The 16,280-nt window shown below is 43.3% G+C and overlaps 1 protein-coding gene across 1 annotated transcript in view; it reads right to left on the bottom strand.

Annotated features, from left to right (window-relative positions):
• Aff1 (AF4/FMR2 family member 1) overlaps positions 1-16,280 on the bottom strand; it is a 161,771-nt gene that overhangs the window by 137,878 nt on the left and 7,613 nt on the right. Inside the window, exon 2 of the mRNA XM_029544935.1 lies at positions 1,462-1,517. Coding sequence (XP_029400795.1) covers positions 1,462-1,490 — 29 coding nt within the window. The 5' untranslated portion in view covers positions 1,491-1,517. The remainder of the gene's footprint in view (positions 1-1,461; positions 1,518-16,280) is intronic.

Below are 16,280 nucleotides of genomic sequence, written 5' to 3'. Positions count from 1 at the left end.
AGAGAGAGAGAGAGAGAACATGTACACACACACAAATAAATCTTTTAGAAAGAATATGTGTGCTAAATCACATGTATTCCACTCATGTGCGCAACTATGTAGCATAACATTCCAGGGCTCCTAAAACTTAAAATTCTCAAAAACTGAAAATCTAGATTGCTATATGAAATATCTGCAGATAATCCTTTTGAAATGCTGTGAAGAGCCAACCAAAGCCCATATGTAAACCAGATCCACCACGAATGCCACCAACTTACAAATTCTCATTTAAAATAAAATTTAAAAAGTTGAAGCCATTTAAATGTCAGCTAAGAATATGGGCCTGGAGTAGGAAAGGCCTTTGCAAGTACAGTCAAAACCAATCTATAAAGGACAAGGCATTTATGCAAGAAGATAAAACCTATGTGCAGCCGAAAGTATGAGCAAACTCAAAGACAAATGAAGTCAGTTTTATACTCCGGTCTAAGAAGGTCCCATGTTGTCCCTGTAGTAGGAGAGGAGAATATACCAAGATTCACAATAGGACCTCCAGATCACAACACTGAAGTCCATAATGACCCTCAAAGGCGAGGAAGCAGGAAGAACAGACTTGGTCCTGAGTTCCCAGGCTCCATTTCTTCTTACTCAATAAATACTAATTGAGTTGTATGAGTCACATTTTTTTTTAAATTTTAATGTGTTTTTTGAATAGCTAGTTTAAATAACTTATCCATATTACTAAAAATCACACATGGAGGTATTCTTCAAGATGGCATCAAAAGTTAGTATAGAGCACTCTACACAATTAACACTTGTCACGTTGTACCAAAAAAAAAAAAAAAAAAGGCAACTTCTATACTGCATACACCAAGTAGGAGAGACAAGGGAGAATAAAAGGTGAGTGTTAGCGGTTTCCCTCCATGGAGGCATAAAGACATCCTTTAGGCACAGCCTCAACACATGTGTTTCCTAAAACCAGTAAGGTATACTCAGGCCAGTATCATGAATGCAGAACTTGATGATCTAGCTAATAGTCCTGCTTTTCCCTCCCTCTGTATATGTTCCTGTTTGACACTTAACTTCTGATAAGCCCCCCACGCCCCAAACCCTCACCCCTAGAGCCCATGAATTACAGGTGTGTACCATCAAATCCATGAACAGCTGGAGATCTGCCTGCTTCTGCCTCCCTAATCCTGGGACTAAAGGTATGCGCCACAACATCCAGCTAGCTTACTTGCTTGGCTTTTCTTTCTTTCTTTCTTTTTTTTTTTTTTTTTTTTTTTGGCTTGGCTTTTCAAACCAGGGTCTTGCTATGGAGCCCTGGCTAATCTTTCTGTGGGGTCCAATGTAGCTTAAGACTCTAGAGTACTGAAGTTATAGGCAGGTGTCATCACGGCAGCTTGAACTTCTTAGAATATCAGATCGTAAGTTAAATGTCATTTTAAATGTTAAATTCTTTTGAATCGTAGACTCCACACTTACCTGCTGCTGCTGCTGTCCTTAAAAGCCATTGCTGCTGGTCAGTGGAAGGTGTTCATCTGGAAGACAAACAGCAATGGCAAATGTGAGACCATGAGTAAACACATGGGTGCCCTACACCCAGCTTGCCACCACTTAGAGCTCACATTTGAATTACAAAGTGCTTCTTCGCAAATAGAAAACGGCTAAGAAATAAGGTAGGAAATGCCCATCATCCTTAGCCCTCAGGGAAATGAAAGTTAAAACTTTTTTGAGATGTCACGTTAACTCAGAGTGGCCAAGATTGAGGAAACGAAAGGCAAGAGATGTTGGTGGGATTCAGGGAAGCCTCATGCACTGTTGGGAGTACAGATTGGTGCAGCCACTGTGAAAATCAATGTGGCAGCTTCTCGGAACATTATACTGATGAAATAATAAAAAATTTCATCATTATACTGATGAAATAATGGAAATAATAATAAACATTATACTGATTAAATAATGAAATAATAAACCCAGAAAGGACAAATGCCACACAATCTCACTCGTACGTAGCTCCTGAGAATCAAATCTCACATTTTAGTGTTCAGTAAGGAGAGGCCTCAAAGCACAGAAAATTAGACAGGGACCATTGGTTGAAAGGAAGAAAAAGGTGTTAAGGGAGAAAGAGAGTAGAGCACGGGAGGCATGAAGGGGAAGGGGGATAATGGCAGGGGGTTTCAGTTGGGAGAGAGATGGAAAGATAGAGTGGAGGGTGTTGGGGGAGGGGTAACGAATACTAAGGGTGTTTAAAAAAGATACACAGAAATCTACTCTTCTATAAACTTCCGAGTATTTATATGGAATGTAATTTGACCCAGTGCCAAGTGTGGGATAACTCCCCCTAAATTGTTGTTGGTCAGAGGTATCTATGAGACTACTACCCCCAAAATAATACAGCCTACTGCCATTGCTCTTGGTTGCCCACCAGGACTTCCTGGTAAGACCCCATTGCTAAAGACACATTTGTTACAGGTATTGACCAGGAAGCTTTCTCCTACTGGGTAGTTTTACTAAAATGTGCTGCTTGCTGGGAGAGAGAAAAAAAAAAAAAATCAAAGGACAAATTCACTTACAAACCCTGTGAATTGCAACACTGACCTGTAATGGGAAAAAAATGCTCACAGACACAATAGTAGGCAAATATGCTGTAGCCTACTGGTTTCTGAATGGATTTAAAGTCACTCTATAGGAGGGAACACACACCTGGTACTGTACATCTGACCCAAGATCCATGGTTGGGGGTTCATAGGTTGCACCGGCAGATCTGCTACTATGTTTGTTTAAAACAGGGTCTTACTATGCAGCCATAGATAGTCTGGAATTCACACTATGTCGTCGATCAGGCTGGTCTAGAATTTAGCAGACATCAGCCAGCTTCTGTCTCTCAAGTGCTGGGATTAAAGATGTAAACCTCAGCCAGTAAACCCACTACTATTATTCTGTTACACAGTATCTAAGTTACATAGTATCTCTGTTACACACTATTCTGGACATAATATCTAAAGCTGTATCTCTCTACTCATAGATAGTGCAGCTCTCAGACCTCATAAGGGAAGTTTCTTTGTGCAATGGATGGCAGTTAATCCAGAAATTCACGTGGGTCAAGTGCAGAGAAAAAGTGTTAGTTGAGTACTCGTACACAAAGGGACATCTGTATTACAATATTACACCACCACCACCACCCAACCCCCCAAGGCTCATGAAACATCTCAGAAGAGGGAACACAAAGGTTATAAGAGCCAGAGGCCAGGGAGGACTGAAACAAAGTCTTTCAGACTACTACTTACTCATCAGCCCAGCAGCTGAGATGCCTGCACGAGACCTGTGTGGGATCAAGCCAATCCACACTGCAACATGCGGTAGACAATGAGCCCCACCCCTAACTGAGATGCTCAGGCAGTTTTCTAAAGGGGAGAGTAGGTTTTTCAGGGTGGGTGGACCAAACTCCAGTGGATAGGTCCCACACAGGGCAGCACAAACTGAGGTTCATGGGATATCAACAAAAACAGAACATGAAGTTTGGGGTAGGGAGATGGGGATGGATCTAGAAGGAGCTGGGGGTGCTCGAAATGTATTATATGACATTCTCAAAGAGTAAAACAATTTTAGAAAGAAAACTGTTCTTCACTAACTTCCAAGTTAAATGAATAAAATAGCATATTTCAGAAGCCAAACATTACTATGAATTTTGAGGCTGCTACTCAAAGCATTTTAGAAGGAAAAAAAACAATGCATAGGTTTATTATGGGAAGGAGGGAAGGAAATACCATATTCTGAGTGTTAACTTTGTGCTGAGCACTATGTTAAGTCTTTGAGAAATGCTTCATGTAAACAGTACGATAACCTTTCTGAAGTACACACTAATATCTCATCTTGCAAATGAGAGACTAGGTTTGAAGCTATCAGCCCAAGGTCCCAGGTTGTGTTAGCATCCTTGAAATGACTAACAAGAGAAGGACAACGTACTGAGTGTGCAAAAGAATGGCTGATTCTATAGTAAGACTTTAATACTTTGCAGAAAACCAGTAGGGGGATATATGCCCCAGCCCCTGTGCCATGCCCACTGGTGCGTGGAAAGAGGATCACAACGCCTGTAATTATTAAACATAAATTCAATTTTTTAAAATGTAGGTTGGCTAGGTGTCAAGGCACATGCTTACAATTCCATAAGAGTTCGTTCAAGGCTGGGCTAAGCTATATAGCAAGTCCCTGTCTCAAAAACCAAATAAGTCCAATTGGCAGACTCCTCTTCTCTTCCTCCCTTTTCTTCGATTTTAAACAGGCTTTCAAACATCACTCTACAGCAGAGATTGCCTGGGCTTCCTGCCTCTACCTCCTACAAGTGGCAATTACAGGCATTTGTCATACACTAGCTTAAAATAAAATTCTTGGTTCATTCTGACAATGGGACTGGATTTTAGGAAAACGCATTTGTTCTGCAGTCTGCAGGTGGCCTTGGTACTATCTGTGTCTAGGAATAACTTGGAGTAAATATCAGCAGCTGTTTCCTTTCCCTCCTGTCTCTCTGTAAATTGGCTGCACTTATGCTAACTTGCTTCACTGTTGTCTGTTTCTGTTTTTTCTTCAAGCATTAGTAAAGACAAGGTAGGTTGCCAAATTACCTTAATAATTTATCACTATTTGATACAAAAGGCAACAATACATGAAATCTGCAATCATTTTCAATTGCCTCCTGTAATTACTTTTAACTGTTACAATTTCTTCTGAGGCTGACCCACTGGATAGAATTTTCCCTAGGCAATGCTGGCGGTGCTGATAAGGCCTTTGATGTCCCTCTTCAAATAATTTAAACCACTTAACTACAATGTTTCCATGCTGGTAGACATTATTTGTTACTGTTATCTCTCCTCCCAAAGGCTACAATGCAGCAGATGGTACATTACCTTTCACTCATACCACAGCAGCTGTAAGGTTTTCAGGGTCAAATTTCTTTTAGAGTCAGTCCTCCAGCCAGTTACCATGGCCTTAGGCAAGTTCCACAATCTCCAACTCCCTATCTGTTTTCATCCTCCTCTGATTTCGGGTCCCTTTTCTCTTTTTCTCTCTTCCCGTACTGCTAATAGTTTACTTTCTGCCCCCTCCCTCCCTGCTCTCACTCTTGCACATAGATTATCTGTGTGCAATGTCGGGATTGTGTTGACATTATTCCTGATAATACTTCTGTAGAAGCATCTGAAGAGTCTACAGTCGAACTCCCACAGGTGGTTCTGCTGATAAAGAAGTTCTGTTTACAAAGCAAGGGTGTCTACCTTATTAATAACACAATCTAGAATCACACGGGTAGGGAATCTCAGTAAGGGACTGTCTAGATCTGTGGTCCTCTCTGTAAGGAATAAGTTTCTAAAAGAATATATTAAAAACAGGTTTATTGGGATGCTGCTCTCAGGTGGGTGAGTTCACTGGCACCAAGGAAGGAGGCCAGGAAAGTTGCCAAGGGGAAAGAGGGGGAGAGAAAGAGAGAAAGGGCTTGCATGCACAGAGGAGAGGAGAGGAGAGGAGAGGGGAGGGAAGGGGAGGGGAGATGAGGAGATGTCTGAAGATAGCTACAGTGTACTCACATATATAAAATAAATAAATCTTAAAAAAAAAGAATGCTGAACTGGATGAGTGGAGAAAATAAACTGTACACTAGCATGCACACATTAATTTATTATTCTTTGCTCTTGATTATGGAGGTAATATGACCAGCTGTTTCAAGTTCCTGTCTGAACTTTTAGGATGAAATCTAGAATTGTGATCCACCAAATAAATCCTTTCTCTCTTAAGTTGCTTTTGTTAAAGTGTCTTATCACAACAACAAACAAAACTAGTAAGATTCCCAGCTCCTCAGCCAATGAAGAAACACCAGAGGGGAAAGGACACACCACTGCCAGCACTAAGGTCAGACAAACGTCAGACAGGAGGTACACATGAAGAAATGCTAAGCAAAACAAACATTCTACCCCAAAAGCTACTGTAGAGAAAAACTGAGCTGGGGTAGAGACTGAGAGGAACTGAGGTGGAATGCTGAAAGCTCATAGAGGTTGATTAGAGAATGTAACATTGGAGGACTCAAGAGAGAAGCGGGCCCAAGATGATCCTACAGGCTAAGTGGACAGCTGAGAAACAGCAAGAACGCGCATACGCAGGGAAAGAGACCACAGCCTGTGCAGTTCATCCCCCCAACGTAGCCGAGAGCACAGGCTTTCCGCAACCACAGAGGTAGGACTGAAATGACCGGAGCACAAGAATTACAGGGTTTAATCTCCCAGAGGGGACCAGATTCTGTCCACAAGATCTGTCTAATACGACCATACGTGGTTTGCACAGCCAGAGCCTATCTACTACATCAGATGTAAGCTGAGATAAAGAAGGGCCTGGTATAATCAGAAAATTATTCTAATCACGGCAAAGAGAAACTATGCATGGCTCAGGTTAGTATCTTTTTAAAATTGTCTTTAAATGTTAAAATTTTTGTTTGTTTGTTTGTTTGTTTGTTTTGTTGAGGCAGGGTCTCACTATGTAGCTTTGGCTGTCCTGGAACTCATTGTGTAGGCCAGGCTGGCGCTGAAATCAGAGCTCTGTCTGCCTCCTGAGTAGAAAGAAAGGAGTTCGCCACTACACCCAGTGACTAGATTTTATTTGTTTTTATTGTATGTATATGCACGGGTATTTTGCCTGCATGTATGACTGTTCATCGTCTGCATGCCTGGTGTCCAGAGGAAGGAATTGAATCTCTTAGAACTGGAGTTACAGACAGGTATGGGCTGCCATGTGGATGCTCGGAATTAAACCCAGGTCCTCTGGAAGAGCAGCCAGTGCTCTTAAACACTAAGCCGTATCTCCAGCCCTTGGGGTTAGCATTTCTTGTTTAAGAGATTACTTTGTAAAGGAAACCATTCCTTAGAATACAGTCACCTACATAGTTACACTCTGGCCAATCCTCCACCCCCAAACATAGCCACATGAAGCTGGGCGTGGTGCACTTGCCTATAACCATACCACTCAGTAGTCCTAACACAGTCACCTGAGGCTGGGTGTGGTGCACATGACTGTAACCACTTGGAAGGCTGAGATAGGAAGAGTTCAAGGTCTGTGGGTCTGAGGTCAGCCAGGGATACACGACCCATTCACCCCCAACCCCAAAGAGAAAAACCAAACCAAACCAAACAAACAAACAAACCAACCCAAAAACCAACCAACCAAAAAAAAAAAAATCCTGTGTGTGTGTGTGTGTGTGTGTGGTCATATGGGGGTCTGGGATGTAGCAGCTCAGCAGAGGAACACTTGCCTGGTTTATTAAAGGCCCTGCCTAGGTATAGTATCTTGAACCATTACATATGTGTGTGTGTATGTATGTGATGCATATATGTACTATGTGTGTTCATATATACATGTATATTTGTTATTTATTTAAAGTATGTGAGTATCGCTCCTTTTCTTCAGACACACCTTAAGGAGGCAGCAGATCCCATTACAGATGGTTGTAAGCCACCATGTGGTTGCTGGGAATTGAACTCAGGACCTCTGGAAGAGCAGTTAGTGCTCTTAACCATTGAGCCATCTGTCCAGCCCATAAATATATTTATATATTTACATGTATACAGAAAGGTAGATATGATAATAAAAGTGATAACAACTTGCCACATATGACAGATTGAGCAAAGTCAATTTGGTAAATCACTCTGAGAAGTAATGTGCCTGCCAGTTAGTTGATAAGCCAATCTGGGTTTTTGTTTGTTTTAAAGGTTTTTGTCTGTATTTTTATGCATAACCACATACAGTTTGGAATAGCATAAGCCAAGTGGTTGCACTGGAGGTATGGACAGGCATATTCTCTTTTCATGTTAAATCCTGTAGGCATATTTTCCCGAGTGCACTATGTAAAGGTTATCATTGTGTTATCCAAATGCCGATTTCTCTGCACTCATACCTTGTTTCAATCTGAACACAGCTCTGTAATACTTATGTCAAGAATCTCCTGTCTCAGATTTGTGTAAACAATTCTTACCATTTACTCTCTGATTTGTCAATAAATGCTGGCCATCAATGGCTAGGTAGAAGAAAGAATAGGATGGGACTTACACCAGTCAGTGAAAGGAGCTGAGAGAAGGAGGAAAAGGAGATTGGCCATGAAAAGGAAGGAAGGAAGACTTTTGAAGAGTTCAGCTGGATGGTAATTACAAGTATTATTTGGCATCATGGCTGGGAGGTGGCCAGATTAGCTTAGGGGTTAAGATAGACCATTTGACTGCCCAGATATTAAGATGCAGCTTGAAAATACATCTTGTTCTGTGTTCTTATTGGGAACTAGTTAGGATAAAGAAATACTGTCACTGTATTAATTTCCTAAACATATTTATGTTGAGGTCTGCCCCCCCAGCCTAGCTGTAGACATTTTGTTTCATGACTCTCAGCAATTTCATATTATTGTTGTAATATGCCTGCCAGTCATTGACACAGAAAATAACTTGACTCAGAGCAAGATCAAGCTGATCACATATTCTGGAATGTTCTGTATGAGGCTTGCTAATCTTAAGAAATTCCACAAAGCTTTACATAGGACCCATCAAATTAGAAGAGGTCAATATGAACTGTCATGTTTAAATGGCAGACCACTGGGGAGCACTTTCTATATCTGTGTTGAGCTCATTGTGGTTTTTCTGGTTTTCGCCTTTATAAGATGACAGAGAAAGATGTTCAAGGTCAGACTCAGCCCCCAAATTCTGGGCAACAGTCCTGATCAATCAGTCTTAGGGAATGCCTTCACAAAACAATCCCAGTCTCCCGGAGATCAGAATTTGTGTGGTTTGTGGGTGACTCTTGGACCCCAACGTCCATATTAAAAATAATTAATATTACAAATATTATAAATCTTATATTCTTCTGTGAATCTGCTGGTTTTTCAGTCCTTTAAATTACTTAAGATTTATTTGCACCTTTAATCCCAGCACTCAGGAGGCAGAGGCAGGTGGATTTCTGAGTTCGAGGCCAGCCTGGTCTACAAAGTGAGGGCTATACAGAGGAAACCCTGCCTCGAAAAAAAAATTTTTTATTTGTTTTATTTTATGTGTCTAAATTCTTTGCCTGTGCGTGTATTTGTACAGCACTTGCATCCCTGACACCTGAGGAAGCCAGAAGAGATTACCAGATCCCTTGGAACTGAATTTATAGACAGTTGTAAGCTGGGAACTGAACCCAAGTCCTCTCTGCGACCAGTATCCATTGCTCTCACTTCTAGATGATGGTGATAAGGAGGAGGAAGAGGAGGAGGGGGAGGACTGTTGGGTTTTTCAAACAGGGTTTGAAACAGGCTGATATTCCGGGGACAGCCGTGGCATTATCTTGGTTTGATCGGATTGGTCTGGTCATACTCAGAAGGTCCCACTTTTGAGTAGTCAGAGTGAATGATTCAGGTCTTAAATTGCATGATCATGACCTAGTTTCCAAAGGCAAATGTGACAGGGTCACAGAGCTAGAGGGTGCTTGAAGCAGTCGGTTTCTGCTCTTCTCTACTTCTCCTTTTCCTCCTCACACTTCCCAGGAGTAGCCGGCCTGGACAGTAAGCAGCGTGTTGGGGTGACTCATGAGTCACACATCCTCCCCCACAGCTTCCTGCCGCCAACTTCCAGGATTCTACTCTGTGATGGCTTGCATAGGCTTGGGCCGTGGAGTGGCACTATTAGGAGGTGTCGCCCTGTTGGAGTAGGTGGTGTCACTCTGGGCATGGGCTTTAAGATCTTCTCCCAGGGGCTCAGTGGTTAAGAGCACTGACTGCTCTTCCAGTGGCCCCAGCAACCACATCACAACCATCTGTAATGGGATCTGACACCCTCTTCTGGCGTCTGAAGACAGCTATAATTGTACTCATATACATTAAAAAATAAATAAATAGAGCTGGTGAGATGGCTCAGTGGGTAAGAGCACTAACTGATCTTTAGAAGGTCCTGAATTCAAATCCCAGCAACAACATGGTGGCTCACAAACACCTGTAATGAGATCTGACACCCTCTTCTGGTGTGTCTGAAGTGTACTACAGTGTACTTATGTATAGAATAAATAAATCTTTAAAAATAAATAAATAAATAAATAAATTAAAGATCCTTTTCCTAGCTTCCTGGAAGCCAGTCTTCTAGCAGCCTTCAGATAAAGATGTAGAACTCTCAGCTCCTCCTGCACCATGCCTGTCTGGATGCTGCCATGCTCCTGCCTTGATAATACTGAACTGTACTTGAGCCTGTAAGCCAGCTCTAATTAAATGTTGTCCTTGGTCATGGTGTCTGTTCATAGCAGTAAAACCCTAACTAAGACACACTCCATCCCAAACAGACTTGATGACTATGACTTCTCCATCCTTCAGCGCCGCATGGACCCACAAGCCAGGAAACCAGTACTGGAGAACAATTTTGTTTCCAGTCAACTTCCAACCAGAGGCTATTGGTCTGCTGTTCTGGCACTCACCACAGAAGACAGCTTCAGTGTATTTACATATAATAATAATAATAATAATAATAATAATAATAATAATGCAGGACAGTGATGGTGCACGCCTTTAATTCCAGCACTTGGGAGGCAGAGGCAGGCAGATTTCTGAGTTCCAAGCCAGCCTGATCTACAGAGTAGATCTGCCGGGTCTACAGATTGAATTCCAGGACAGCCAGGGCTACACAGAGAAACCCTGTCTCGAAAAACAAAAACAAACAAACAAAACAAAACAAAACAAAAAAGGAATGAAAGAAAACAGTCTCTGTACAGCTTAGTTTTGTGTCAACTTGACACAGCTGGAGTCATCACAGAGAAAGGAGCTTCAGTTGGGGAAGTGCCTCCATGAGATCCAGCTGCAAGGCATTTTCTCAATTAGAGATCAAGGGGGGAGGTCCCCTTGTGGGTGGTGCCATCTCTGGGCTGGTAGTCCTGGTTCTATAAGAGAGCAGGCTGAGCAAGCCAGGGAAAGCAGGCCAGTAAGGAACATCCCTCCATGGCCTCTGCATCAGCTCCTGCTTCCTGACCTGCCTGAGTTCCAGTCCTGACATCCTTTGGTAATGAACTGCAATGTGGAAAGTGTAAACTGAATAAACCCTTTCCTCCCCAACTTGCTTCTTGGTCCTGATGTTGTAGAAACCCTAAGACAGTCTCCTAGAGAGGGGCAGGTGATTCAGGACATGAACTGGCGGAGAAGGATGATGGTCCAACATTCAAGGCAGGACAAGTGCAGTTCTATACAAAAGTAGGGTCCATGGCATCAAGAATAAATGGGAATGGGTGTTGGTTGGCATTTAGTCTAGGCTCTGCCCTGGCAACAGTCAGGTGTGCCTGACTTATTATAAAAGGGGCTGTTTGCCCCCTCCTCTCTCTCTTGCCCTCTAGTTCTTGCTCCCTCTTGCTCTCCCATTCCCCTCCCCCTCTCTTCTCCACACACTCAGGGCCTGCCTCTACTCCTCTTTACCTCTGTCTCTGTCTGTTTCTCTCCCTCCCCTACTCCCTCAATTCCCCTCCCCACACCCTGAATAAACTCTGTTCTATACTATACCAGCCACAGGACTGGCACCTCAGAGGGGAAAGGGATGTCTCAGCATGAGCCCGCAAAGGCACCCACTTCCCCCACACCACATCTCCCTCAAATATCTTCTCTATCTTTTTATAAAACACAACAATGGGTCTTAGGCAGAAAAATAACAGGATAGAACTTATTTTAACTTCTTTTTAGTATATACCAGTATCTGAGACTAATTTATATTAAAGTGTATTTTTATTTCTTAGCTCTCCTCAGTCAGATGCAACTCCGGGGGCAGTGGCTAACTATAAGGGAACAGTTCTGGGCACAGCAGAGCAGTTGGATATGTGAGCTCACTGTGCTTGGGATAGCAAGCACAAGGCCTGTGCAAGCTCAGGTCAGACAACATCTCAGCATGGAGAGAGAAAGTGGGCACAGAGTTTCCCCCCTCATCTGAGGAGAGAGAAAGTGGTCAGAGTCCCCCCTAGCTGAAGAGCTATTGGTTAGAGAGAGAGAGAGAGAGAGAGAGAGAGAGAGAGAGAGTCAATTTTTTTTTTTTTTTTTTGGCTTTTCAAGACAGGGTTTCTCTGTATAGCTCTGGCTGTCCTGGAACTCACTTTGTAGACCAGGCTGGCCTCAAACTCAGAAATCCGCCTGAGTGCTGGGATTAAAGGCGTGTGCCACCACGCCCAGCTTAGAGAGTCAATTTTCTTAAGGAGTGTTGTCCCTAGTGAGACTGTCCTTGTGGTAGGCCACACATCTAAGAATACATGGATTTGATTTGTAGGGAAGGCAGGTAATTCTGGGAGGATTGGAATGCAAGGTAAATATGTTCAGAACACATTGTACCTAATCTTCAAAGAACCACTGAAAAACGAAAGAAATTAGACTGCCCAGTAGCTGGAGTTTCTCAATGAGTATCAGGTTCCCCTCCAGTCCCCTCAGTACAGCACACTAAGTGTGAAGTAAAGCTTCTATTTGGTCAAGCCTCTGAGATTCGAAGGGAACTTGCCAGTGTAGCATAGGCAAGCAGACATGTACAACCCCTAAGAGGAGCTATAAGCGTGGCTCAATACAAAAGTATAGACTGCACATGCCTTTGATCCCGGCACTCGGGAGGGAGACAGAGGCAGAGGCAGGCAGATCTCTGTGAGTTCAAAGCCAGCTTGGTCGGCATAGTGGGTTCAGGACAGCTAGAGCGATAGGGAGACTGTCTCAGGAAGAAAAAAAAAATGTAGACCCAATTAAAACATTTTAAACATCACCGTTCCTTACCTAACTGTTTTAGTTTTGTTTGTTTGTTTTTTGAGACAGGGTTTCTCTGTGTAGCCCTGGCTGTCCTGGAACTCACTCTGTAGACTAGTGTGCTAGTCGGGGTTCTCTAGAATGAATATATATATGGAATTTACAGGAATTACTTACAGGCTGTAGTCTGACTAACACAACAATGGGCAGCTGTGAATGGGAAGTCCAAGAATCCCACGAGGCTGGATATGTCAGCTGGTCTTTTGTATGAGCTGGGATCCTGAAGAAATGGTTTCCAACAGAGATGCTGGCAGTAAGTACAAACAGCAAAGAATGAACACTTCCTCTTTCCGCTGTCCTTATATAGGCCTCCAGCAGAAAGTGTGTCCCTGATTGAAGGTGTGTCTCAGGATCTGGATTAAAGGCGTGTGTCTTCCAGCCTCAGGATCTGGATCACAGGCGTGCTCCAAATCTGTATCATAATTTATTCCAAATCTAGTCAGGTGGTCAACAGGGAATAACTATCACAACCAGGCTGGCCTCCAACTCATAAAGATCCACCTGCCTTTGCAGCCTGAGAGTGGGGATTAAAGGCGTGTGTCACCATTGGGGAAAAGAAATTTCAGACGCCCCCAGGGAACCAGTGAAAGCAACAACTCACCAATTCACGGTGACGGCTGATCTCCCCGTCAATGAACTAAAACCCAAGTGCCTAGGACACCTGTGAGGGATTTTTTTCCTGGTTGGATTATTTGAAGTCATATGATCCCCAGATAATGAATTTTTCTATTCTTGGGGAATCACTTTTGTACTCTCCTTAATTAAGTCCCTTGTGTGGAAGGAGGCCTGGTGCTAGATGACTCATCAGTGCAAGCAGCAGTTGAAACTGAATCCTATTTGGAAGAAGATTCTCAGCTGGGTGAGAATAATCTTATAATCTGGCACTCTGGATCCTGAGTTCAAGGCCAGTCTACACAGCAAGATACTATCTCAAGACAGATATATTTTAAAATATTTTATGTGTATTAGTTACTTTTCTTTTGCTGTGATAAAACACCATGATCAAGGCAATTTAAAGAAAAAAAAAGAGGGTGGGGGGGTTATTGGCCTTATAGAATACAGCGAAATAAGAGTTCACCATAGCAGGGATGTGTCAGTCAGCATGAACAGTGTAAGGCAGCAGGGACAGCTGAGACCTCACATCTCCAACCTTGAGCAGGAAGCAGAGAGAAGGAACATGAAATGCCAGCACCTGGTGACATAGTTCCTGCAGAAGTACCAAGTGGGACCAAATGTTCAAGCACATGAATTTACTTTCAGGAGAGCATTTGAATTCACAATCGGTCTGTATTAGTGTTCTGCTGTTTGTGTGCCAGTGTGCATGCAAAACCCTCAGAGGTCAAAAGAGGGCGTCAGATCCCCCAGAACTGGAGTTACAGATGGTTGTAAACCACTGTGTGGGTCCCAAGAACAGAAATGGCTCCTCCAAAAGAACAGTAAGTGCTCTTGCCTGAAGAGTCACTGCTCCAGACTCCATGCTTATTCATTTATTGTTAAAAAGGAAAGAGGGCCAGAGAGTTAGTGTGTGTGTGTGTGGGGGGGGGGGTAAAACAAAAAAAAAACGGTCACTAGGCCTGGCAACCTGACTTTGAACCACATTTCGGAAGGAGTGAACCAACTCCCACAAGTTGTGTTGGCATGTTGGCATTTAGTCTAGACTCCGCCCCACAGTTACCTGGCAACAGCCTGGTGTGCCTGACTCACTATAAAAGGGGTTGCTTGCCCCCCCCCCCCTTTTGGTTTTTTGAGACAGGGTTTCTCTGTGTAGCCCTGGCTGTCCTGGAACTCACTCTGTAAACCAGGCTGGCCTCGAAGTCAGAAATCCGCCTGCCTCTGCCTCCCAAATGCTGGGATTAAAGATGTGCGCAGCCATGCCAGGTCCTCTTGTCTCTCTTGCTGTCTTCCATACCCTCTCTCCCAACTTCCCCTCCCCCCCCTTCTCCATATGCTCATGGCTGGTCTCTTTTTCTCTTTCTCTTTCTCTTTCTCTTTTTCTCTTCTCATCTCTTTCTCTTCTCTTCTCTCTTTCTCTCACTCTGTCTTTACTACCCTCTCAACTCCCCTCCCCATGCCCTAATTAGATTCTATTCTATACTATACTGTGTGGCTGGTCCCTCAGGGGAAGGGATGCCTCAGCATGGGCTGCAGAGGCACCCTCCTCCCTCACACCTGACTGCACATCCACCAAACATATCTCTGGTTTCTCTATCTTTTTATAAAACACACCACGTTGTCCTCTGACCTCCACATAAATATTGCGGCAGGCATGCATACACACACATACATACACGCACAGAATAAATGAATAAAATGTGACAGTCGCCACAACATTTTCTTGCAAGAGTAAAAATACCACACACTTATTAATAGTAGCATTTATAATTTTCTGATCCAAGTACCCACACATTTAGCGGTTTAACCTCCTCAACTAGTAAAGAAAGTGCTATCATGTCCCTTCCCTTATTTTAGAGACCTAAATTCTCAGGTCTGTGACACAGACAAGCAGAGGTGCCAAGTGTCTACAACACAGGTTACTAATGTATGTACAGAGCAGCCTTGGGACATGCAGCTAGCATCTGTCTACTTCTACAGCCAAGGGGAACATGTTTATTAGACAGTGTGATCAGGACAGTATCTCCCCTGGAGTACAGAGCAGCTGTACAGCCAATTGTAGAAGAGGGGTTCCCTGATCTCTGGATCCTCTCCTGGAACACAGCTAGCTCCCCGAGACTACAGTGGCTTTTGCCAATTGGCACTTAGGAAACAGGAGTAAGAAAAGAAAATACTGTCACTCTAGCTACTAGCATTACAAATGACAAAATGACTCTGCTGTCACCCAGAGGTCTCCAGGCAGGTTCAATTGTTAGCTTGTAAGTAGGATAACATAACATCTTCACATTCCTTGACCAGAAGCTAATTGCTTTGCCCAGAGTCTGAGATGTGGCAGGAGGCACATTGAGACCCACCAGCCTGCACAGGCAGGGCACAGCCATGGTGTTAAGCCTTTGCGATAAGCAGTGGTGCTGAACCTGGTTCCAGAAATAGAAGCAGCAACAGCTCCTGGTTACAAATGCAAATTCTGCACCAGCATTCACAGACACACCAGAAACAGTGACTGTGGCACTCATGGGGACATCTGTGGCTCTGATGTATGTAACATGTAAATCACTGCATCAACACATACACCCAACTTATCTCCAAAGCTGTAGGCAATGGTATGGGGAGGAGGACTTTACAAGGCATGAATTCTTGAAACCCACAAATAGAGCTTTCATTAACTCAGTAAGGTTTTTTGTTTGGTTGGTTTTTTTGTTTCGTTGTTTGTTTTTTGTTTTTTTCTAAACTAAAGAAGGCAGTTTGTAGTTGGGCAGTAGTGGGGCATGCCTTTAATCCCAGCACTCAGGAGGCAGAGGCAGGTGGATTTCTGACTTCGAGGCCAGCCTGGTTTACAGAGTGAGTTCCAGGACAGCCAGGGCTATACAGAGAAACCCTGTCTCAAAAA

Source organism: Mus pahari, chromosome 13 (genome assembly GCF_900095145.1).
Source record: "Mus pahari chromosome 13, PAHARI_EIJ_v1.1, whole genome shotgun sequence".
Taxonomy (NCBI): domain Eukaryota; kingdom Metazoa; phylum Chordata; class Mammalia; order Rodentia; family Muridae; genus Mus; species Mus pahari.
This window is presented reverse-complemented; position numbering and strand designations above follow the sequence as displayed.